General features: G+C 34.0%; 1 protein-coding gene across 1 annotated transcript in view; it reads left to right on the top strand.

Moving 5' to 3' along the window:
- rims2b (regulating synaptic membrane exocytosis 2b) overlaps positions 1-27,416 on the top strand; it is a 244,016-nt gene that overhangs the window by 118,710 nt on the left and 97,890 nt on the right. The window contains exons 8-16 of the mRNA XM_056479213.1: positions 2,298-2,417; positions 3,892-3,991; positions 5,257-5,380; positions 6,712-6,758; positions 6,842-6,951; positions 15,801-15,848; positions 21,036-21,166; positions 22,775-22,946; positions 25,134-25,287. Of these exons, the coding sequence (XP_056335188.1) occupies positions 2,298-2,417; positions 3,892-3,991; positions 5,257-5,380; positions 6,712-6,758; positions 6,842-6,951; positions 15,801-15,848; positions 21,036-21,166; positions 22,775-22,946; positions 25,134-25,287 (1,006 nt within the window). The remainder of the gene's footprint in view (positions 1-2,297; positions 2,418-3,891; positions 3,992-5,256; positions 5,381-6,711; positions 6,759-6,841; positions 6,952-15,800; positions 15,849-21,035; positions 21,167-22,774; positions 22,947-25,133; positions 25,288-27,416) is intronic.

Raw genomic sequence — 27,416 nt, 5'->3', positions numbered from 1 at the left:
GGGAACTGAAGCTGTCAAACACCAACAATGGCAAAACATGTACCAAAAAGTGGTCTATACAATTCATGTTTTATATTTCAAGTTTTATATTTCAAGTTTCCTCTAAGTGAATTCAGTAATGAAAAGGAAATAATTTTCGCTATTGATTTTTTTTCACTGGTATTTTATTCATATTCAGAAAAATGCAGTGTATAGTGTTGTGTTTATTGAATAGCTTAAAAATATACTGCTACATTTCTGGTAATTTTCTTAAGGCCCTGATATACTAAACAAAATCTGTTTTTTCCACCATTATTTATGAATTAAAAGAAATTGCTGCTAAAATGACAGCAGGGAGAAGAAAAAGCAGTAAGGAAAGCATCTGACAACAGGAAGTTGGAATAGGATTTTTTAGGAATGTTCATTCAAGCGGAATTACAGCAAATGTGGTGCAAATGAATTTGCTATTTAAACAACGTGGTGCAAAACGGGAAATTTAGGGTTTACATTTACATTTACATTTAGTCATTTAGCAGACGCTTTTATCCAAAGCGACTTACAAATGAGGACAAGGAAGCAATTTACACAACTATAAGAGCAGCAGTGAGCAAGTGCTATAGACAAGTTTCAGGTGTGTATAGTCTAAGAAGCAAAGCATTAGTAATTTTTTTTTTTTGGGGTTTTTTTTTTTTTTGAGAGAGAGAGAGAGAGGGCACAGTTAGTGGTATAGCCAGAGAGGCAATTGCAGATTAGGAAGGAAAGTGGAGACTTTCATTGGTTTGAAAATAGCAACACATAGCGCCTAACATGTCTTGCGTCTTATTGTGCCGGGTGTGTGATAGGGCCGCATGAGTGTGGAATCATAGGAGTTGTCGACTCCATTACATCCTACAGGACTTCTGCAGAAATCATTTTCATTAATGAGCTAAAGGATTCAAAATGTATTGTCAAGATAATAGGAAGCAGAAAGACATCACAGCTTTTGTTTAGCCACAGTTGATGACTTCCGTTTATGATCATCTATTTATCAACATATTAAACAACATATTCAATTCAATTCATGTTTATTTCTATAGCGCTTTTACAATGTAGATTGTGTCAAAGCAGCTTAACATCGAAGTTCTAGTAAATTAAAACTGTCAGTCCAGTTTTTAGAGTTGACGTTCAGTTCAGTGTGGTTTAAAGTGTGGTTTATATTAAAGTGGCTTTGTTGTTGCTGTGTTTTCTATAAAACCAAACCAGATATTGATGCGTGAAGTCATTAGGATTGCGACACTAGTCACTACAATTAAAATTGCTAAATATATATCACTGTTCTAGTTCGATAATTTACTGAAAACAGTCGTACATGTTGTGACTTTAAATTCACATATAATGCAAAGATTACCACACAAAACAATATTATATAGAACTGATGTTACATTTAAGACAATGTTTTGATGCACCATATACCATAACTCTTCGTTTATGTTTATTTGAATTGAGAGTATTACTACTACCTTAGATTTAAGAACTACAGGGGATTGGAACATTTCAGTTTTACATTTATGACATAAAGTAAGACAATAGAGTGTGAAAATGAGGACAAAATGACTCAGTTTGCTATGTATTTTCCTTTAAATACTGGGAATGTTGTGGTATCTATTCCTTTTTAAAAAATTATTCATGTCTAGATGTACACATGCACATTCGAAGTTAAAATGAAATAAAAAAAACGGTTAACTAAAGGTAAACTAAAGGTTATCAACTTAAAAAAAAAAAAAAATCTGAATAATTGCTTGTTGTGCTCCTGTTTTATTTTCTTTCTCATAATCTCTCATAATTTTGTCACAATTCAGTCATTAGCCACAAAATAAAATCTAATCAAATTCCAAATTTAAATGTATTTATTTATTTATTTATTTATTTATTTATTTATTTATTTATTTATCAATCTATTTATTTATCAATCTATTTATTTATTTATTTGTTTATTATTATTATTATTATTATTATTATTATTATTATTATTTTATTTTTTATTATGACTTGTAAATGAGAACTTACACATTCTACATATAATGCTGATAACCATGATGTACTCAAATTAAAACAAAATTGAGATTGTGTTTTATGTTGATTTTAAAACAACAGCATTTTTAATGACACCTTGGGACGGTTTGTGTGTTCACAGCTAATAAGAGTTCACCCTTCTCCTTTAGTTGTCCTCCCTGTGTTTGTGTGTCTGTTTGCGTAAGTGTGTGCTTGTGTTTGTTTGTAATATGCAGTGTGAATGCTTGTATAAAAACCAAAGGTGTATTGTCAATTTGACCCCATAGCACCCGGTGACATGGCAACCATCCAAAGATGGAGAGCGCCTAATAGGGCGGGTAGTGCTAAACAAGCGGATGAAAGATGGCACGGTGCCCAGAGACACAGGGGCATTGCTGGGCCTCAAGGTAAGAGAGATTCAGCAATGAATAGTTCACTCACTAAAAGCCATGCTGATGACTCTAGATCAGCTAAGGACTTCAGCAAACACTTTCATCAACTTCATACACAATAATGGAGGTTTGTTTTACTTATTACAGCTTTCCCTTAACCGTTTAACAGCCCCACCAAGAAAAAAAATGTTGGATTGCATTTCTTAACTCCTAATGTCACTAGTTAACACACTCAATGCGTTTTTTATGCTTTTTGTAAATTATTAAAAGATAAATAAAACTCAAAAGCTGAGTATTTTTTTTCTTTTGCCATTGGATCAAAACATTTTTGTTGTACTTTGTGCTTAACATTTAAGTGTTCTTAACTATGAGGACTTCCGCTTCTCGTAGCAGCAGTAAAAAAGATTCATTTAGCTGGAGTTTTTTTGTAATTTAAATTGCTGACTGATGGTCCAGTATGGTAAAAACAGTTCCACCCCCACAAAGGGGTGGTTTATATTACGGGTTTATGTTGCTGAGTTCCTGAAAGTGTGCCCACCCATTGTCTTTCTGCCATTACCTGGGTACACTATGAGGAGGGAGCAATGTTCCCTGTACAAAATGTGTAGCATTTATTTTGTGTGTGTTTTCTGTTTTCCCTCTCCCTCTCCCTCTCCCTCTCTCTCTCTCTCTCTCTCTCTCTCTCTCTCTCTCTCTCTCTCTCTCTCTCTCTCTCTCTCTCTCTCTTTCTCTCTCTCTCTCTCGCTAAAGTATGGACTGTTAAAAACAATGCAGGAAATGTACATTTAGCAGTTCACTTGCCTCACAGAGTCATTTATATAGTTTAAACTTTCCGGTAATAAATAAGCCCTTGCCAGGCACCTTTGCATGAAAAATTAAATGAATAAATAATCCAAAACATTTCATAATTTAAAGTCATACATTCATTCTTATGACTTTAAATTATGACTTAAACCCACATGGAATCTGCTGCGTAGATTTCCACGTAGATTTCCACAGATTTTTAGCCCATCATTGAGTTTATTTATTTTCTGGTGTAAATGTGAATAAATTTATATTTATTCAGTTTTTTTTATTAATTTCAGTAATAATATTGACTAATATGAAAGTGATTTATTTACAATACAGTTTGTAAAGTCATATTTTCTGTCTTTTAGTAGTTATTATTATATGAACTTGCTTTGTTTACCAAAAGTGGATCTAGATAGATTTGCACTGTAAACATTAAATAAAAGTTAAAACAGTGTTATTTTTTTATTTCATATATTAAGTTTTTAGTGATGATACTCCCAAAATCATTCCACATAAATTCGTAGATAATCTACAAAATTCTGTGCAGAAATAGCAAAACATTCCGCAGATTCCGTGTGGTCCGACTTCTGGCTTAGTTGTGTAAATTAATAAGCCTTGCAGACTCCATTTGTACTCAACATAATTGTATTGAACATATATTTTGAATAAATTGCATTGTGGTTGGTCTGTATTGCAGGTGGTGGGAGGGAAGATGACGGAGTCTGGCAGACTTTGTGCTTTCATCACAAAAGTGAAGCGTGGAAGTCTAGCAGACACTGTTGGTCATCTCCGACCAGGTGAACACATCTGTACACTTAACACTTAAACAAAATTCTGTCTTTCTTAAATGGATTGTCTTAATTAATAGTGTTTTTGAACCTTTTGAAGATTACACATATCGGTAGCACTTTATTTTGATGGTCTATTTGAGTATTAGTAGACTCTCTGCTTATTATCTGTTAATACTGCTCCTTCAACAGACATTTAACTGACTAAGAAACTTTGCAAGCACATGTCACCTTACACTAACCTTAACCTAACAGTCTACTTATAATCTAATGAGAATTAATTGACATGTAGATGCAATGTAACTTTCAACAAACTGACCATCAAAATAAAGTGTGACCCGCATATTAATGGAAGGTACTTTTATCGGGGGGGGGGGGGGGGGGGGCAGAAATATCTTGTCAATGTATCAGTATTTAGGATGTCTTTATAATGCATCAAAGTTTAACTCATGTGGAATTGAGAAGATGAAGTCTTTTCAGTATCATTAAAAATGAATATTGTGGTTAATATTTGATTTTTCTTTTACAGTGTTTTTGAAGAATATTCCACTATTTTATTTTAATAATAATTTAGTTAATTCTTCATTTATGTCTGAATAAAAATGTTCTAAAGTGTTTTTGTTTTTAGCATATTGAATAACTGTATGATTAAAGGGACAGTTCACCCACAAAAATAAGTCATAATTTACTCACCCTTTACTTGTTTTAAACCTTTAGGTGTTTCTCACTTCTGTTAAACAACAAAAGAAGATATTTTGAAACATATTGGGAACCTGTAACCATTGACTTCTTTAGTATTTATTTTTCCTACAATGGTAGTAAATGGTTACAGGTTTTCAGCTTTTTTCTAAATATCTTATTTTGTGTTAAACAGAATAAAAAAACAATGTTTTGCAATAAAAGAAATCGGATGAACTAACTCTTTATTTCTATTTAAAAGTGCTGTATGTAAGACTTTGACTCTTCTAAAGCATAAAAATACCATATTATGTTTGCAGATATTTAAGAACATGTTAAGTGAACATACTTGTGTATCTGAAAAACAATAGTAAAGTCAGATATCCTGCTTTAAAAATGGGCGTTCCGTGCTGGAACACTGGCTTTGTTTTGGTCCTTTTAACCCGCACAATGCCATTTTAGCCAATTATATTTCAGCACCATGGGTTCCCTTGTTGGACAACTATCTATGAATATTACTATATAACTAAATATGAATAACTAAATATGAATATTTCATTCATTCATTCAGAAAGGATTGTTGTGTCTGTCTTCAGGTGATCAGGTTCTGGAGTGGAACGGGAGAGTTTTGCAAGGAGCCACATTTAAAGAAGTTTACAATATCATTCTAGAATCCAAGCCGGAGCCCCAGGTGGAGCTGGTGGTCTCACGGCCCATTGGGTGAGTTGAAGCGGGTGATGGATCATTACTCTGGCCAATACTCAACGTGTCAGTTCACGGACACAGAGCACATTTTCTTTGACAATGGAGGTTTATGAAGAAGGATAGCCTGTGGGAGCTCAACATATGAATGCTTGTATTCTCATACACACACGCTCTGCTCACACTTTAAGAAAACACTTTGACAGAATTGTGATTATGTTTTTAATGTTTTTTTAATATTTTATTTTTGAAAAAAGTTATTACCATTATTACCATTTTAATAGTTATTTAACAGACTTATTGCTCTATATATTATTTCTCAGGCCTTATATTATTTCAAACTACTAAAACGCCAATAAAAACTTTTTTAAACCGTCGAGTTGAATTTTAATGCGATTCACAACCGTAAATAAATGGAAAACATTTGTGAATTACAAAATGCATAAACTGTTATTTAATATATACTTTTTACACCATATACGGTCAAATTACTTTGTTATAACGTTATAATATATAATATTTCCTATAAAATGTGCCATGTCAGTTTTGTGCTTGTTTTTGTGTTGTTGATGTCCTAATCTGATCTAAAACATTGATTTTGGGGCTGATTAAGGCGTTTTTACTGATCATCAAGGTTCCCTCAGATCATGTATTTTTTTTGGAAAATCATGGAACTTTTTAAGTTTTTTTTTTTTCCAGGTATTAAAGTCAGGGAATTTAATATTTGTTTTTGTCATGCAAGTCATTCAATATTAGGGATTTTTGTTTGATGCTTTAAAATTTAGTTTCCGTTTAACGAATATAATGTTTTATACCGTATCATGTTTTTTTTTTATCACATTCTATTCACACTTAGGCTATTGTTATGGTTAGGTTGTTTTTCTGTGCCATTTTAATCCTTTCCCTCTCGTCAACTGACCATCACTTACAGTACGTCAAATGCAGTAACCAAGCTGTACCTCTTAACTAACACAATCATGCTAGGAAGATGTACATTTCAGGAGCTTTGGCTAAATTGCAAAATGACCACTTCGAAAGACTGAGTATTAGATTGGGAGCTCTTGTTTCCATTCCAATTATCCATTATTGCTGTCATTATGGATGATTAATTAATGAAAATGATAGTTAAGATTAAATAATTTTAAAATTATGCAAAGCACAACAGCACCTTGTGCTGTCACAATCCTTCAGTGATCATTCTAGTATGCTGAATGATTGCTATTGTTATTTTCTTTATCTAAAGAATTACTTTTTGACAAAATACTGTAGCCTTAATGCAATTTAGTTTGACATTGAGTTATTTGCATCCTACTGCTGTCATTAACATGTTCTTTACTCTTTCCTTGCAGAGATGTCCCTAGAATACCAGAGAGCACACATGGACAACTTGAATCAAGTGTGTATTGTTTTTGATACAGTATATACATCCCTTTAAAAACAGGATAATCAAAATCTAATTTTTCTTTACAATCTTTTCAGGTTCAAGTTCCTTTGAATCCCAAAAAATGGGCCCATCCATCTCAGTCACATCGCCCATGAGTCCCGGCATGCTCCGGGACACTTCTCAGTATCTGTCTGGACAGCTCTCAGTGAGTACCACTCTGTTTTTTCAAATGCGCTGCTCATTTTACTGATCTCTTGATTTCTTTAGCTTTTATTTGGTTTGGTTGTGTGAATCATTGTTAAAATTGTGGTAGTGTTGAGTTTTGAGCTTTTATTGTTGGAGAGTTTGCCAGTTTACACTCTTTGTTTAACAGAGATATTGGCTCAGATCAAAAGACCAAGGGGTTTTGGTTGATAAAAGGAGAAAACACCTTCAAGTTGAGTTGGGAAATGGACTACCTTTTTGTTTTGCAACATCAAGAATGTAGGCAATTTACGTTACCATTCAAATTATTGGGGTCAGGTTTATTTATTTATTTTTATTAGTTGATTAATAATGAAATTTTCAAGACTTGATCAAAATTTGAACGCAGCAAAGATGTTTAAAACGTCACTAAATATTTCTAATACAAATAAATAGATATATATTTTTTCAGTTTGTCAAATACATTGTGAGCAAAATCTATTAAAGAAATGACTGTTGAAAATTTGCGAGCTTTGCGATCACAGGAATAAATCATTTTGAAAACTTATATATGCAAATATGGATATCTTTGACATTTTTTTAAAAACTGTAATGTTTGTCTATTATAAATCTGTGACATTTTCTGTTTTGTATTCTGTGATTTGGCAGTTGATTGGAGATGCTGAGCTTAAGGTTGTTGTATTCCATATAGGAAAGATTTTATTGGTTTCCTAAAAAAACTTGATCTCAATTAAATTTTTAATATTAATCATTCAACAGCTCTAAAACTCAGGATAACAAGCCTAAAACTCAGTATCTCAAAACAACTGCAAACTAATACCTTAGAATTCTAAAGTGGCAAATGATACAGTATTCAGTGTTGATTCATTTGGATTGCATGCCATTTAATATAATATAACATACACACACACACACACACACACACAGTTGAAGTCAGAATTGTTAGCCCCGATGATTTCTTAGTTTATTTTTTTACACAATTTCTGTTTAACGGCGAGAAGATTTTTTTTCAACACATTTCTAAACATAAAAGTTTTAATAACTCATCTCTAATAACAGATTTATTTTATCTTTGCCATGATGACAGTAAATAATATTTGACTAAATAATTTTCACTAATTAGACACTTCTATACAGCTTAAAGTGGCATTTAAAGGCTTAACTAGGTTAATTAGGTTAACTTGGCAGGTTAGGGTAATTAGGCAAGTTATTGAATAGCGATGGTTTGTTCTGTAGACTATCAAAAAAATATAGCTTAAAGGGGCTAATAATTTTGATCTTAAAATTGGTTTTAAAAAATTAAAAACTGCTTCTAATCTAGCCGAAATAAAACAAATAAGACTTTCTCCAGAAGAAAAAATATTATCAGACATGCTGTGAAAATTTCATTGCTCTGTTAAACATCATTTGGGAAATATTTAAAAAATAAAATAAAATTCAAAGCGGGGCTAATAATTCTGACTTCAAATGTGAGTGTGTGTGTGTGTGTGTGTGTGTGTGTGTGTGTGTGTGTGTGTGTGTGTGTGTATATATATATATATTGCAATTCCATTAAAAGTAGGTGTGCAAACTCAAGCTTAATATTTCTTATTTATAACCTGTCTGTGCCCTAATTAGCAACATTTTTAAGGATTCTTGGGAAATTGGCAATTTAGAAATTAATTTTGTGAATCACTACAAGACTTAATGAGTGGTGAGAGCACCATAATGTAACGTTGAAGGAAGACGTCATATGATAAACAGTATTTATTTATGTATCAGTGTTTTAATGTTCAAAAAACACATTACAACACATTTTTACATGCTTTTTTCTAGATCAGTCCCATTCCCATTCTTCCTGAAAGTCTCTGTTTGAGTTCTGATTTCAACAAAGTCTTTTAAAAAGTCTCAAAATGCTCTGATTGGCCAGCTGACTCAGCATGTTGTGATTGGCCAAACACCTTAAATGTGTCTAACAGAATAAATCTCTTTGCTGGCTGCATTGTTTGATAAAAAAAAAGTAAAAACTGTAATAATTTACACTTTTCATTTAGGAAACATTCAGTTTATCCAAAGAGTCAGAGTTAATTCACATTTTACTATGTAACAAAAGGTTGACGCAGTGGCGCCGTAGGTAGTGCTGTTGCCTCACAGCAAGAAGTCACTGGTTCGAGCCTCGGTTGGGTCAGTTGGCGTTTCTGTGTGGAGTTTGCATGTTCTTCCCGCATTCACGTAGGTTTCCTCTGCGTGTCCTGGTTTTCCCCACAGTTTAAAGATATGCGGTACAGGTCAATTGGGTAGGCTAAATTGTCTGTGGTGTATGAGAGTGGATGGATGTTTCTCAGAAATGGGTTGCAGCTGGAAGAGCATCCGCTGCGTAAAACATGAGCAGGATAAGTTGGCGGGTCATTCCGCTGTGGCGACCCCAGATTAATAAAGGGACTAAGGCGAAAAGAAAATGAATTAATATGTAACAAAATATATATTTATTTTTATCAAATAATCCCAAAAATCTTACAGTTTCCAGCTTTCCACAAAAAAATTAATAAATAAATAAAAATTTTATCATAGATAATATTAACCCTCTGAGGTCTGAGGTGATTTTGGGGCTGATAAGAAAAAAAGATGCTGGTCACGCCAGCATGACTTGGCAACCTCAGAGGGTTAAGCAAAGTTATTAAGTACTGACCAGCAATAGTAAGTGATGAAAACTACACTGTTCACCCTTATTAATTCTTTTTTTTTGTAAGATAATATTAAAAGAAAACATTACGAACCATCATTTGGCCTTTTTAAATTAGCAAAATATAGTGGAAACTCATATATAATATCCACTACTGGTCAAAAGTTTGGGGTCAGTTTGATTTTTAAATGTTTTAAAGCTTATCCTGCTCAACAAGGCTGCATTTATTTAATCAAAAATACAAATAGTAAAATTGTGAAATGTTACTGCACTATAAAATAACAGCTCAAAAGTAGTTTATCATTTAATTTAATTGAATAATTTATTCCAGTGATGTTAATGATTCTGTGCCTGACGATCAGGTTGTCGTGGTCCTAACCCGTTCCATAATGCACCAGCCCCTTCCGGCTCCCCCTGCAGGTGGTGGGCCTGCGGAAGGATGGTCCAACGTCGCTCCTTTGGGCTAAGCCCGGCCGAGTTCCGTGGGAAAAAGCCTGGCCACCAGGCGGTTGCATACAAGCCCCAACCCCAGGCCCCGGGCGACGTCACAGTCCTCGATGTTTTTATACTGATAAGTGGGTTTTGAACCGCACTTAGTCTGACATGTCACCTAAGACCTTTTTGCCTTGGGAGACCCTACCAGGGGCATTATCCCCCGACAGCATAGCTCTTAGGATCACTCAGGCACTCAAACCCCTCCACCAAAGCAGCGGGTGTGGATGAGATTCACCCTGTGTATCTTGGGTCTCTGGATGTTATGGGGCTGTCTTGGCTGACACGTCTCTACAATAGAGGTCGGGGACAGTACCTCTGGACTGGGCAACTGAGGTGGGGGTTCCCATTTTTTAAGAAGGGGGGACTGGAGGGTGTGTTCCAACTATAGGGGAATCACACTCCTCAGCCTCCCGGTGGAAAGTTTATGCCATGGTACTGGAGAGGAGGATCCGCCCGATGGTTGAACCTAGGATCCAGGAGGAACAATGCGGTTTTCGTCCAGGCCGTAGTACACTGGACCAGCTCTATACCTTCACCAGGGTGCTCGAGGGTTCATGGGAGTATGCCTAACCAGTCCATATGTGCTTTGTGGACTTGGAGAAGGCATTCGATCGTGTCCCTCGTGGCATTCTGTGGAGGGTGCTCTGGAAGTATGGGGTCAGAGGCGCTCTGTTAAGTCACCCTTGTCACCAATTCTGTTCATAATTTTTATGGACAAAATTTCAAGTCGCAGCCTTAGGCTGGAGGTGGTCCGGTTTGGGAACCACAGGATTTGCTGCTGAATGTGACGTGGCTGGGATGAAAATCAGCACCTCAAAGTCCGAGGCCATGGTGCTCCACCGAGGAGTTCAAGTATCATGGGGTTTTGTTCATGAGTGAGAGAAGGATGGAACGTGAGATTGACAAGCGGATTGGTGCAGCGGCAACATTAATGAGGTCAATGTATCGGTCCGTTGTGGTAAAGTAGGAGCTGAGACAAAAAGCAAAGCTCTCGATTAACCAGTCACTCTACGTTCCTACTCTCACCTATGGTCATGACTGAAAGGACAAGATCTCGGATGCAAGCAGCCGAAATGAGCTTTCTTCGCAGGGTGGTAGGGCGCACCCTTATAGTTAGGGTGAGGAGCTCTGACACCCGGGAAGAGCTCTGAGTAGAGCCACTGCCCCTCCACATTGAGAGAAGTCAGTTGAGGTGGCTCGGGCATGTGTTTCGAATGCCTCTTGGACGCCTACCTAGGGAGGTGTTCCAGGCTTGTCCCACCGGGAGGAGGCCTCAGGGAAGACCCAGGACACGCTGGAGGAACTATGTCTCTCGGCTGGCCTGGGGACGCCTCGGGATCCCCCTGGAGGAGCTGGAGGAAGTGTCTGGGGAGAGGGAAGTCTGGTTTTCTCCCCAAGACAGCTGCCCCCGCGACACGGCCCCGGAAAGGCGTTAAAAAATGACTGACTGAATGAATTAATAATTTTAATGATAAATGTTCAGTTTCATTACTCTAGTCTTGAGAATCACATGAACTTTAGAAATCACTCTAATAATAATAATAATAATAATAATAATAATAATAATAATAATAATAATTATTATTATTATTATTATTATTATTATTATTATTATTATTATTATTATTATTATTATTAATGGTAATAGTAATAAAAGCAATAATGACTGGAGTAATAATTTTATTTTAAACTACATAAAATAAGTAATAAATAAATAATTAATAAATAAGTATTTTAGCCTTTTTTTAAACTTTTTTTTACATTAATAAATTATTAAATAAAATCAATAATAATAATAATAATAATAATAATAATAATAATAATAATAAAACTGACCCTAAATATAAATATAATAAATATATAACCATGATATAAACTTAATTGCACATTTTGTCTGTTGTAAATGTACCTTAAATATATAATGTACCTTTGATATAATGTTGCGTTTTGAAACTGCATAACAACAAATTCAGTGATTTAAAGGTGCAGTAGGGGATCTGCCACAATGCTAACCGCTTAGCATAATATCTTTAAAACGCAGTCCCTCCCCTGCTGTGTTTTTGGAGTTTGGTCAATCATTTTTATTTAGTCACATCGCTATAAAACAATGTTATGTTTGAGATAGTCATTGTGTTCACTTAAGTTACTGATGTTCTTGTTATGCTGTTTCAAAATGCAACATTTTATTAATTTAAGGTACTGTAAATTGTGATTATTCACTATAGTTATCCCGTGATAATCATGCGATTTAATAGCAATTAAATATTTTAATCACTTGACAACCATATGGATAGTTGGCTGTGCATAAACCTCTTGTATTAAATTTGTTGGTAACACTTTATTTTGATTTTCCATTTGCTGAATTGAAGTTACATTGCATCTACATGCCAACTAATTCTCATTAGATTATAAGTAGATTGTTAGGTTGGGGTTAGGGTTAGTGTAAGTTGACATGTACTTGCAAAGTTTCTTATAGCCAGTTAAATGTCTGTTGAAGGAGCAGTATCAACAGATATTAAGCAGACAGTCTACTAATACTCAAATGGACCATCAAAATAAAGTGTTACCGATTTGTTAGTTTGCAGCAGCCTCATTTTGTGATTCTAGACAGTTGTGTGGTCAGTCCCAGACAGTGTCCGTCAGAGAACAGCTTGGATTCTCTAAGGAAGGAATCCCTGAAGCGGAAGAAGTATTATTAGTTTTCAAGCTTGTTACCCGATTGACGTAGACTGAACAGGTCAGATCACAGCGCTGCTGGATCAGGATGTTAGATAAAGTCAGGTCCTTGAACGAAGACCTACTGTACTTTTCGCTGAAGTTTTTCCTGCATACTTAAAACAACCAACCTTGATCTTAACGGCAGTTTCAGAGTAGAGGAAGCAGCTAAATAACTGACACAGCTTGCATGATCAGTCTCAGTAACCGAGGCATCGGTCAGGTAAGTTTCATCCAGGTTACTGTGCATTCATATGTTAGGTGTGAAAAAAGTATGAAATTATGATTATTTTTTAATTGTTTGATATAGGGGAATGAGCTATAGCAATGGTGACTGTAAATTTGCTAAACGTTTTGATTAAAACTGATAATAATATATGTGCTTGTACAGTTTTTTGCACTGAAGTGTATCTGTTCTTCTGTCCGGGCAATGCTTTAGTGTATTATTATGGTTTGCGCTGTTGTAAATTTGTTTTATTTTCATTTGGGATGAGGGAGATTTATCCTAAATGGTGAAGACAAGTGAACACATATTTGTGTTTATGTGGTAAGATTGAGAAAGATGAATAAAAAAATCACTCTAGAATAAAGTGTATAACTTTTAAACACATGGTAACTTTATGATTTAACAAGTATGAACCAGACTTTTTGTATTACAGGACATTAAACAGAAACGTACGCAAGTATAGTTGTTACAACTCAAAATTACATTATTCTGCTGCCTTAACCTTAAATAAAATTTGACAAAAGCCATCAAATACTATTTTAAATGATAAATACTGTTCTAAAATTTTGTATTAATATTTAGATATCCATTTTTTATTTTATATTTAGATTTTTTTTTTTGTGTCATCAAATGTAAATACTAAATCAACTATTGTTTTAATTGTATTTTGACAAATTTATTGAATATCTGAATTTTCAATTCCAAACTAAGCTAAATCGCAGAATATACAAGATATTCATTTGAAAATTACATTTATTCTATTAAACATATAACAACACAGGGGCATATAATACATGTTTAACTGCTCATGGTTTTTTTTACCTGTTTATGTCATAAAAGCAACACTATGAATGCCAACTGAACGATTTCACTCAAAGAGTTCTTAAGTGTACTGTACATCTAAAGCATGGGTATTACTGTGTTTTCAACGACTTGATCCCAAGTGGTCCGTGCAGCTCACAGACCAAAGAAGCAGTGATGTTTGCCATGTTTTCCCAAATGTGTTTTGCATAATGCTTAAATATGAAGTTGAATTGTACTGACACGCTATTCTCATTTTTCGTTACCTTGGAATTATAAAGTTTTGTCTGACATTTTTGTCAAAATTGAGTTTTTCACATATTGTTATTAAATGACAACTAATTTACATTATGTGAAGTTCTTTACATTTTAAGAGTTTTTATTTAAAAAACAAAAAAGTTTAAGTCTAGCTTGGCTCTATAAGGTTCTTTCTGTGAGTTAATTAGCATTTCGAATGCATGCACGAGAATCAGGATCAGCTTTTTTTGTCATTTCGCCAAATTGCTTTGTTGACAGCAGGAACGATCAGAAAGAAACACAAATTCAGAAGCGACTAAATAATGCTACACCACAAAAAATTGAGACGAAACCTGACATTAAAAAGATGTGTGTTAATGTGATGATTTAGAAGCGTTTTTTGAAATTGAGATGAAATGTTCAATTTTACATTGTTGAAAAAGAAACATTTATAAAAAATGTAATATATTAAATGTGAAATTATGTGTGTATACTGTATTACATATTTAATTTTATATGTAGATATAAACATTTTCAGTGTTTATTAAACATATTTGCTTATTTGTCAGTTTTCTTTTAAAGTCTTTAAATTTGATATTAAGCCTTGAAGGACAAATACTTAATTTAATTTATGGGGCATATAATTCAATAATTTATATAAAGCGTATAATTCAATAAATATTGCCATATTAATTACATAAAATTAACAGCTGCACTGGACAAAATATTTAGCACAGCCTTGCTTAATGTGAACAAGAAAAAAATATCCTAAAACATTTAAAAATTAATACCAATTTTTATTTTTTAATTATAATTCCAAGCAAAAAATACCCTGCTTTTTTTTTTTTATCCCCATTTGCAAATGTAAGAGAATTTTGATAATTTACATTTAGAGTACAATTAGGGTCTCTGTCATGTTAATGTATGAAAGAAAACTGTTACACACATATTGTTTGCTATATGGATTGCAAAAACTTTGAAGCTCACTATCTCAAAATCATTTAGAATGCAGATCGAATCTATAATTCCAAGGTGACGTTTTATCAATAAGTTTCATATTGTAATTATTTTCACTGTTTTATCGTCCCACCAGCCCTGATGAAATCTAAATATATTTAGCTGAGAGCTGTGGTTGTTCTTTTTTCTTCTCTTTTTTAAAAATTTAATCTAAATTTAATTCAATATAATGTTAACCTTTCCCAGTTTTCCACTTTTCCTATTTACTTTCACTTTAGACTGTATTTCGACGTGAACAGCTTTTCAAAACAACTCAGCTCGATTGATCCTGTTATTGCGATGAAATGGCAAAATTAAAAACATAGGCAAAACAAAAAGTGTTAAAATATCATTTGGCATCACAAAGTGAAAAAAATCTTACCTTACAAATTCTGGAAAAAATTAAATGTTAAAAAAGATTCTAGACAAGTTGGATTGTACTTTACATACCAACACATGTCTTGCTGTCTGTAAACATATATTAATATTTACTATATTGTTATCTTACTGTATTATTGATGCATTTTAGCACTTACGCTATTTATCTAATTGTCTTAATGTTTGTGCGTGAATCATTTGATGAATGAATAAACGCTGCCTCTTGTCACTCAGTTAGGCTAAATCTCTTCTCATATGGGTTGGTTTGATTTGTGTGCCTCTGTGCATTTTTGGTTTAGTTGTATTGCTTTTGTTTCCTTTGTTAATTTTGCTTATCCAGAGTCCATGCCTTAGTAGAAGAACCACGGCTTTTGTCCCTAGGGTCCAGGTAACATCGTCAGACTTCTCTCTCTTTCTCTGCTCAGTCTTTTCTTTCGTTTCTGGCAGTCTTTCTCAGTCCCTCATTACTCTCTCTCTCTTTCTCTCTGTGAGTTGTTTGGAAAATGCACTGCAGGAATAGATTCTCTCTCTCTCTTCTGTTTTGTTCACATTTAGTCTCTCCTAAAGTTATACATCATTGGCCTCACGGTTTATAATTCATAAGAGCTGTTTTATTCACGGTCTGATTTTTCCTTAATTAATTGAAACCCTGCTGAGGCGTGAGATACTCACGCCTGTTTCACACCGCAAGCGCAAGCAGAGCCTGAGCAGCGCATGCGCAGCGCACATGGAGAGCAGAAGCTCATCAGCAGCTGCAACACAGATCAATCTATCTCTGTCTATTCCATCTAGTTACCTATCTATCTATAAATACACTTTTTTTTAATGCTTCATCTGCACCAAGGCCCGTGGCAACTTCCTCCTATGCTGTTTCCTTAACCTGCAAGTCTTTATTTTACAAATTATATAGATCCTAAAGAACTGTCTGCTTTTCAAGCTCTATAAGAGGTGTCATTCATGTCTTTTCAGGTGCGCTCGGTCAGAAGAAAATCGTCTGTGATATCATGTCATTTTGTTTTTGATTGTCAGATGTAGGCCTGTAGTTATAATAATATGTATACAATATAGTTATAATGATATTTATACATGATCAAAGTAGTGTGCAACTTACTAAGAAAAACTAATACTAAAATTGTTTTAAATTTGGTTTTGTAGTTCAGGCCCAAAAATATATTTGTTGTTGTTTTTTAATTGTTTAAGTTCATTTGATTGACTATATAAAAATCTGTGGATATTATCGATGCATTTATTGGGTAAAATTGCTACTTTTTAACTGTCATTTAATGTGTGTGTCACTTGAGCGTGAGCAGTGCGGCAAAAATAGACCAAGCGCCGAAACTAGCGCAGCACTGCTGCTTCAGTGAGGCTCATGCCTCGTGCTGATGCACTGCTTCTGAGGGCGGTATGAAAGCTCCAATCTGTTAACATGGACGCTGAAAAAATCATGCGCTGCGCACACTCTGCTTGCGCTTGCGGTGTGAAACAGGCGTCAGAATGAACTACGTTCTTTTTTTTAAGAGGAATATTTGTTTTACTTTATTTTTAAATGTTCTATTTTAAAAAAAGATTCAGTTATTATATATTGAATGTAAATTTTTTATTAAGTTTCTTTATAGTCAGATATCACGTAACGTTGAACTTTATATTTGTGTTAAATTTTTAAATCTAAATTTTGCATGAATTGCATATATGTTTTGGCACGTTAGGTTATTATTATTTTTTTTTAACAAGTAAAACTTTACAGTAAGGTTTGGATTGTTGTCCAATTAACATCATAACAAGGCTTATTTTAAGGTGATGTTAATCATGTTTGTTTAATGATGTTAATTACAACATTTTACTTTTAAAGTAACTAATTATTTGGTCACACTTTATTTTGTCGGTCTGCTTGTTGATTTAAAGTTACATTGCATCTACATGCCAACTAATTCTCATTAGATTATAAGTAGACTAGGTTGGGGTTAGGGTTAGTGACGTGTACTTGCAAGGTTTCTTATAGTCAATTAAATGTCTGTTGACGTACCAGTATCAACAGATATTAAGCAGACAGTCTACTAATACTCAAATGGACCATCAAAATAAAGTGTTACCGATTATTGTATGTTCATGTCAGTTATTTTTGTTTAACAATGTTAAATAAACCTTATTGTAAAGTGTTACTAGTAATTAAAAGACAAGTAAACAAAAACGTAAAAATCACCAGTACTATCAAATATTATGTTCTGTGTTACAGTGAAGAGATATGGTATACTAATTACCACACTTTCAAGATAATTGCATTTTCCAATGTAGAACATTTCACTAAACCTCATAGATAAATAAACAAATTGTACCGGTGAATGTTTAGCCAAACCTGTATGGCTTATTTTCTTCTGTGGAATACAAATGTTTATGCAGTTTTGACAAAAATGATAATAATATATATTTTTTTAATTACTTGCTCCATGTTTAATATCAATATAATTTTTTTACATTTATCATTTGTGTTTCATTTCTTATCCACAGAGGGAAAAAATAATATGGGTTTGAAGCAACACAAAAGAGAATAAATTTATGAATATTCAGTTTATGAGTAAACTAATTCATTAATAGCACTTGCTAAGGATTTTATATTCACCTGTTGTACCTTTTAATGGTTGCTGCTGTAGTTTTCAGAAATGGTTGTAGTGACGTTAGATTTTAGTCTTCGTATTTTGCAGTCAACTATTAAAAACACATACTGTATGGACAAGAATCAATTGGTACAATTTGTTTGGACTGAAGCCTTTTTTTCCCCCTGCTGTTTTTGCAATGAAAGCGGCCTGGATTGCTGCATTCTGTACTGAGCACTTTCTGTTGCTTTGCTGCATGTTTTAGTACTGGAGTATTTTTAAGAATAACAGGTTCTCTCTGATGGTGCATTACAGATATGTGTTTCTATTAGCTCTAGTGATCTGGAAGGGCAAATGCTTGGAAGCCAGAACATTTCTTACTATGAATGATGCAAAAGTGTTCATAGATGACCAAAGCAAACATTGTAAAACACAGGAAAAACTGGAGAAAATGTATTTATTTTGAGAATTTTTGTCCTCCATCCTGTTTTCGTCTCCCAGTCTTTGCCTTTCCTGTTTTAACTGTTTTAGCACATGTTTTCTATGTAAGAATAGTTGCATGCGTAAGATTGAATTTTAGTCTTATTTTATTAGAATTTTTTCATTCTCATATATCTTCCATTCATTTAAATTCTAGTTTAGGTTGAAATTAGATAATTATACATATTTGTTTTATTATTTTGTGTCACATTTCTTTTGCTTAGTCTGTTTTGTTCTGTGTTTTATTTATTTACGCTTGAATTGCTGGGCTTTGAAAGTGTCTGTCAGATAATATTTTGATCTGATTGGGCAAGAGTTGTGGCAGACACACCCCCGTCCCATGGCCAGCCAATGAGGGACAACAAATTCCACAAATCAGATTCACAGCACATAAACAACTGTTCAGATCCTATTACCTGCAGCCTACTGTAGTATGCAGTGGTATAGACAAGTGGTTTCTCTCAAATATTCTGGGTGAAATGCAGTTTAAAGTTTACGTATTGATGTAGATACCGCCAATATGCATTTTTTAATATAAAACTATGTTGTACTTTGCATGTACTAAATTCAAATTAAATTATTGATAAAATGTGAAAATAAAAACCTTATTTGAGTTATTAATACACACTGTAATAGCATCTCTATTTCTAATGACAATGAAATACCACATGGTTGTACATATAAAATAGTAGTGTTATTTTAGTTTCATTTATATACCATCAAAGTAGTAAAATATACATGTTATTGTTCTATGTGATTTGTTTTAATAATTATTATTTATTTATTTTTTATATTTTATATTAGTGTATTTTTTAATACATCATTTATTTTGTTGTGGTTGTAGTAAGTGTAATTATTCCCTTTCACAGATTTTATTTTATTTTATTTTATTTTTAATTTTTTTATTTTCATCGGCTTTTCCGGGGCCGGGATCACAGAGGCAGCAGTCTTAGGAGAGAACACCAGACTTTGCTTCCCCCAGACACTTCTTCCAGCTTCTCCGGGGTGATCCCGAGGAGTTCTTAGGCCAGCCAAGAGACATAGTCACTCCAGCGTGTCCTGGGTCTTCCCCAAGGCCTCCTCCCAGTGGGACATGCCCAGAACACCTCCCTAAGTTGGTGTCCAGGAGGCATCCGAAACCTCAGCTGACTCCTCTCAATTTGGTGGAGCAGCGGCTCTACAACGAGATCCTCTCTGGTGACAGAGCTCCTCACCTTATCTATAAGGGTGCGCCCTACCACCCTGCGAAGGAAACTCATTTTGGCCAATTGCATCCAAGATCTTGTCCTTTCAGTAAAGACCCAAAGCTCATGACCATAGGTGAGAGTAGGATCGTAGATTGACCGGTAAATTAAGAGCTTTGCCTTTCGGCTCAGCTCCTTCTTTACCACAGCAGACCGATACATCGACCACATTACTGCTGCTGCTGCACCAGTCCGCTTGTCAATGTCACATTCCATTCTTCTCTCTCTCATGAACAAAACCCCACAACACTTGAACTCCTCCACCTGGGTTAAGGACTTTCATCCAACCTGGAGATGGCAGACCACCTTTTTCCGGTGGAGCACCATGGCCTCAGACTTGGAGGTGCTGATTCTCATCCTAGCAATGTCACGCAGCAAACCGCCCCAGTGCATGCAGAAGGTCCATGTTCGATGAAGCCAACAGAACAACACCGTCTGCGAATAACAGAGATGAAATACTGTAGTCCCCGAACCGGACCCCCTTCAGCCCAAGGATGCGCTTTGAAATTCTGTCCATAAAAATTAAGAACAGAATTGGGGTCAAGGGGCAGCCCTGCTGGGGCCCAACATACACTGAAAACAAGTCTGACTTATTGCCGGCAATGCAAACTCCTACTATGTTCATACAGGGATGAGACAGCCCTTAATAAGAGTGGCTCTGACCCCATACCCCCTGAGCACCCTACAAAGAATGCCACGAGGGATACAGTCGAATGCCTTCTCCAAGTCCACAAAACACATTCTTTAATTTAATTTTATTTAACTTAATTTTATTTTATTTTATTTTATTTTATTTTATTTTATTTTATTTTATTTTATTTTATTTTATTTTATTTTATTTTATTTTATTTTATTTTATTTTATTTTATTTGCAAAACAGTGTGTATTCTATAATTTATACTATAATAACTTGTACCATAGCATAACATTTTCGCAAACTGAAATTAACCTAATGAAACTGTATTTCACCTGGAGTATTGAGTGCAACAAAAACCTCTTAAAAACGCATCAAACTAGATCAAGTCATTGCTTAGAAATAGTTCATTTTTTGTATTCTTTTAGTGGTGAATTTAGCTGATGATTAGAGATGGAGATGTTGCTTGATTTTAGTTGGTGTTTGCTGTTGCTGTAGCTGCCCTGGGAAAGATCTGCCAAGCATGTGAATCTGCACAAATGGCGAGGCGTCTCCAGGCCTGGCCTGGAGCCTCTGAGGTGAGCGCACATCACAGATCTCCTCACAGAGCTCATCTCTCTCTGCAGGTCAAGCTGTGGTACGATAAAGTAGGACATCAACTCATCGTCACTATCCTGGGCGCCAAAGACCTGCCTCCACGAGAAGACGGCCGGCCTAGGAATCCATACGTCAAAATCTACTTCCTCCCCGACAGAAGGTACATACTTGGTGGAGTACAGATACACAGTGCTCAGCATATATGAGCACACACCTCACAAATCTATCTTTTAAATTCAAATTTCAATAGGAAGCTACAGTATACAATGTTATATTTGTGTGTATACATTAGATTAGTCACAGTAGATAAGTCTGTACTGAAGCAAAATCTGGAGCTTATGTAACAAAATAACTTATGATAATGGACCGAAAACTAGAACACCCAAATTTAAATAAAATATTTAATACAAATTTAATATAGAGTTAAAATCAAGAGAAGCAAAAAATGATCAAATTTTGTTGAAATTTTGAAGGTTGTAATTTTTTTTTGCAATTTTTGCTTGAATTTAATTGTAGAAATCTTTCAATTTCTAAATATGTTTGTTGACTAAAATATTATTTTAATAAATATATCTGTTTAATAAATCATTCTTTTAAAAATCAGACCCCCTAGTTTTTTGTGTTTCCGCAATCGTTGAATCCAACGCAATATCAACAAAAAAACACGCAAAATAATCATAATAAATTAAAATAATCTCATGAAACATCCAATTCCAAACCATATTATCAAATTAAATTTATTTCAGTTTGCAATTAATTGTTTTACATGGCACATGATGTATTTGAGTGTCTCTCGAAAAATGACATCTCACGGACATTATTTGTGCTTTACTTATATAGCTGGTATTATGGTATTATAGGTGTATTACAATAGGAGAAGCCTCAACGCATATCCTGATTGAGGTACATGTCAGATAAAAGTGTTTGGTGAAATATTCCTGATTTTCATTTACAATAAATGAAAGATTTGACAAGTTATCATTTTCTGCATAAATTAATTAGCAAATATTACAATAATTACAAATTTGGAAATGCTACCAGACATTTATAAACTAAAACAAATATTATAGTCCACATGAAATCAAAATTGACAATGTTTATATTATTATCGTTAGTCTTAAACTGAACACTTAATCTGTGTCAATCCACTGATCAAGTAAACCAAAGTCTAATTGCTCTGGAATGGTAGTCCTGTGATGATGTCAGTTTGACGGCTTGGGCATCGGCCCTCCTATCATTAATTTTCTGTAGGTGAAAGATGAGAGGAGTGCATAAATTAAACCCTGCCCCCTACTCAATATTTGTAATACAAGTACTGTATATATAAAACCAAACATTTTATAGTATAAAAGATATCAAATAAAGCTGAAGTGTGGCTTCTCATTATGAGCAAATGAAACTTTCAAATCACATATTTACACAATTGCATAATTTGTTATGCTTATTTTTTATAGATAATACATTTAGTATTTTTAGGGTATGAACTGTATTTTACAGCAAAGATTTTAGAATCAAGACCTTAAAAGCTCAGTGAAAATGACCTGAAACCCTAAATGCCTACAGTATAAAAGTGCTTTTAACCAAAAAATGAATGGTAAATACTGAGAAATAGTCAATATAAAAGGAATTTGTAAGTAAGAATTGACAGTTATTAGCTGGATATAAAACAAATATAATTAAAATAATGCATTTATGGCTGTGATTGAACTGTTTCAGTGTTTTAATGAAACTGTATCAGCTAAAATATGAACTCCCTTTGTCTTCTCAGTGATAAAAGCAAAAGGAGGACGAAAACGGTGAAGAAATCTCTGGAGCCCAAGTGGAACCAGACGTTCATGTACTCGCCGGTGCACAGGCGAGAGTTCAGGGAACGAATGCTGGAGGTCACACTATGGGACCAGGCCAGAGTCCGAGAGGAGGAGAGCGAGTTCCTGGGAGAGGTCAGATAAACAGCTTTAACAGCTTCCTACTGTAGCAGGATAATAATGCTATAAAGAACTATAAAACAGCTCACAGTATTTACTTACTATGATGCAAGAATGCTTATTCTGGCAGCAATATATATTCAGAACATGAAAAGAGGTTTCAGTTAAAAAAAAAAAAGATAGTTGGTGACATTCACTGCAAAGTTAGATTCTAGATTTTCTTTCTTAGATTTTAATAGGAGAAATATTTCGCATTTTTGCTGCAATATAGCTACAAATTAAGGCAATGGTGCTGGCAAGTAGAGTATAAATTGGTTGAGGAATCTGAGAACAGTGTGGTGTTAGGACAAGGTCTAAGAACCTATGATGCAAGGATCACTTAATATCACTAAATGCCCTGGCAGTCACAAAAAGCGATTTAAAAATATATATATAAATCAAATTATGGAATTAATTGTGATTTAAAAATGATCATTTCCCAGCACTAAATCAAATATATTTTAAAAACTTCACTTCTTTTACATTACTCAGCATTTTTAACTGTAAAAAATGCTCTTTTTTGACACCTGCTTTACGCAGTAGACCAAATAACAAGAGACTTGACAGTTTAACCAGAGCAGAGGGAGCAGAGAATATAGAGCGACTACTGTAGATGTTTAAACAATCTGTTAAGTAAACAGATGCTGTGAGAAATGAGCTGATGAATATTATGACTAAATGTAAGTCTTAATAGTTGTAAACCTACTGTATTGAAGGAGTTTTTGAAAACAAAGTTAGGAGCAGTTAAAATTGCGTAATGGTGCAACTTGTTAGATTAGATTAGATTTAGATTCAACTTTATTGTCAATACACATGTACAAGTACAAGGCAACGAAATGCAGTTTAAGTCTAACTAAGAGTAGCAGCAAGTACAGGATATAGATATAAGTTATAAGGCGCAGTTATATAAAAACTATGGTAATATTTACAATATTTAAACTATGGTAATAGATTGTATTAACTATGAACAGAGATTTACAATAGATGAATATACAGTTGAAGTCAGAATTCGGTATCCGAAATGCGTTGCTCCGCTTGTGCTATCCCCCCTGTGCATTCCTTTATCTCCTTACTTATCGTCGTAATTGTTGCTTGGAATCCATCAATTTTTTTGTAAAGTTCACTTTTCAAGGACATTATAGCTTTCATGATATCTTTGTTATTACCATCCGAAGTTACTGCTTCGTCATCATCTTCGTCAGGCCCCTTACCAGCTGCTATGGCGTCGTTAGTTTCTTCACCCTCGGAATATTCATCTTTGTTTCTGGTCTTTTTCTTGTCTTTTCTGGTACCTTTGCGTGACACTTTTCTTTCCCTATACTTTTATATTTGTGTTGCTTGACTTTAGATACAATTCTGGTTGGTATTGTAGGATTGATCGCAAGTTAGCAGCAGAGCTAAAAAGTCTAAGCACCTCGTCATAACCGGAAGTCACCTGAAGTCAGAATTATTAGCCCCCTGAATCATTAGCCCCCTGTTTATTTTTTTCCCCAATTTCTGTTTAACAGAGAGATTTTTTTCAACACATTTCTAAACATAATAGTTTTAATAACTCATCTCTAATAACTGATTTCTTTTATCTTTGCCATGATGACAGTAAATAATATTGGACTAGATATTTATCAAGACACTTCTATACAGCTTAAAGTGGCATTTAAAGGCTTAACTAGGTTAATTAGGTTAACTAGACAGGTTAGGGTAATTAGGCAAGTTATTGTATAACGATGGTTTGTTTTGTAGACTATCGAAAAAATATATAGCTTATAGGGGTTAATAATTTTGACCTTAAAATGGTTTTTAAAAACTTTAAAACTGCTTTTATTCTAGCCGAAATAAAACAAATAAGACTTTCTCCAGAAGAAAAAATATTATCAGACATACTGTGAAAATTTCCTTGCTCTGTTAAACAGAATTTTGGAAATATTTAAAAAAGAAAGAAAAATCAAAGGGGGGCTAATAATTCTGACTTCAACTGTATGTACAGGTTGCTATTAATCATCAGAAGTATTCAGATAGATATGAACATAATTAAAAATGTATATGTACAGTGGGTATGTACAAGTCAAAATGAATTAATGCAATGCAGTGCGATGAATATGTTTTTTGAACTCAAAACGGCATCATAAATGTCTGTAAATTATATGTGTGTGTTTGTGTGTGCAGATTCTGATAGAGTTGGAGACGGCGCTGTTGGATGATCAACCTCACTGGTATAAGCTACAAACACACGATGTGTCCTCTATGCCTCTGCCGAACCCCTCACCGTACATGCAGAGACGCCTCCTACACGGAGAGAGTCCAACACGCAGGTTACAGAGTATGTACAGAAAACACACACACACAAACTTCTTAATAATAATGAATTAAATTGAATTTCACAGTGGGAACAGCAAAAATAACATGTTCAAATTCAGTCAGAGACACAATCAGTCATGTACAAATCAACGTGTCTTGTCAGTAGTCATGTTTTTATGTCAGTCAGTTACCATAATCGTGTGTTTAACATGGCAGCTGTGTAAAACTTAAAAAAAATGTATGAAGTGCATTATAATATGTAGAAATGTGCAGAAATTTGGGATTATGTAGTCTTTTTAATATATTTTAATGCTGAGAAGGGTGTATTTTTGTAACAAAATACAGTAAAAACTGTAATGTATTAATAGTATTTAAATTTAAAAGAGTCTGTTTTCTATTTGGATATGTTTATTGCATTGAACGTTTAAAGTTTAGCTTTCAGGATTTGTTGCCTCACTCATCAATGTCTCGTGGTCTTTATGAAATCTTATTAATGTCATTTTATGCTTAAACATTTCTTCTTATTATTATTTTAAAGCTATTATTTTAGGATTATTTTTATGAACAAATAATTCAAAAGAACATTAGTTTGGAATCTAAAAATGTTATTGTAGATACCACTTCACGAATTCAATGCATCTGTGTGTAAAATGGTAATGTGTAATAGCTTTATTAATACTGGTACTACTACTACTAATAACAACAACAAACCCCTAGTGTCCCCAAACTTTTAAATAGTAGTGTAAATATATATTGTGATATTTTTTTTAATTCAAAAAAATATGATTACAGCTTTTATTGAATTTGAATGTAGCCAAAAAAAACTGGCTCACATGTTTGTATATTCTGTACTATTTTCATATATCCGTAACTAGATTGAAGGTCTTAGAATGTCATTACATATTTATTAGGGGTTTACTCACAGTTAGGTTTGTATCACATTTTTATGGCCATGGTTTTATATGATATATTGAGTAAATAATATAGGAGACTATATGACAAATTTAATAAATCTAATGAAAAAAGTCAATCTACAAGTAAAATCACAAATAAATACATTATAGAAAAGATACTAATAAATAAGCTTTTTTTTCAGGTATCTGACAGTAGTTTTCAGATACTGAAACTGCATAATAATGAAATATAACGTTACACATAAATTAAGGACAGACAACCCATCATTTCTGGAATGTTCACTTAAGTCTTCATAGACATCTGATTTGGTAGGATACTCATTAAGTCATGGATGTTGACAATTTTTGTTTAAATTTGTCCTTTCAGAAACAAGACTATAATTTACGTGTTGTAGCCTGGCTCTCATTCACAAGTTTAAAATGTCCTTCTCAAATCTCACGCACAACCTAAAATTTTAATGCGTTTAAATTACGAAAGCGTAAATTTAATAAAATAGTTTAAACACAGATAGTGACGTATACAACTTTTTAATCATTGATTGAAACGTACATTAGCTCTGTTTTACATATGATATTATATAGTATTGACCTTTTATCTGGATTAGAGTTATTTTAGAACATCCGATTAATTTGCCTATGGGGATCAATAAACAGTAGTGACGGGTCGTTCTTGAATGATTCGTTCATTTTGAACAAATCTTTTGTATGACTCGATAATGATGAGTCCTTTTAGGGAGTGATTAGTTTATTCGCGCATACGCACATTTGTGCAGCTGGAGTAGAAGTTTATTTCCTTTTTCGAGTTTTCTATCAGGTTTGAGTCATTTGTTCATCATGTGAAAGAAAGAAGCCAATGATATGCAGTACAAGCCGAAAAAAAGCTTTGATCGGTTCATCTCTTGAGTCCTCGGTTTGAGTCGTTTGTTCATCATGTGAAAGACAGAAGCCAATCATATGCATTTAGAGCCATGAAAAAGATTTGATCCGTTCATCTCTCGAGTCCTCGGTTTGAGTCGTTTGTTCATCACGTGAAAGACAGAAGCCAGTCATATGCATTTAGAGCCATGAAAAAGATTTGATCCGTTCATCTCTCGAGTCCTCGGTTTGAGTCGTTTGTTCATCATGTGAAAGACAGAAGCCAGTCATATGCATTTAGAGCCATAAAAAAGATTTGATCCGTTCATCTCTCGAGTCCTCGGTTTGAGTCGTTAGTTCATCATGTTAAAGACAGAAGCCA

This window comes from Danio aesculapii, chromosome 19 (assembly GCF_903798145.1).
Source record: "Danio aesculapii chromosome 19, fDanAes4.1, whole genome shotgun sequence".
Taxonomy (NCBI): Eukaryota; Metazoa; Chordata; class Actinopteri; order Cypriniformes; family Danionidae; genus Danio; species Danio aesculapii.
Note: the sequence above shows the minus strand (reverse complement) of the source record. Positions and strands in the feature narration are given on the sequence as shown.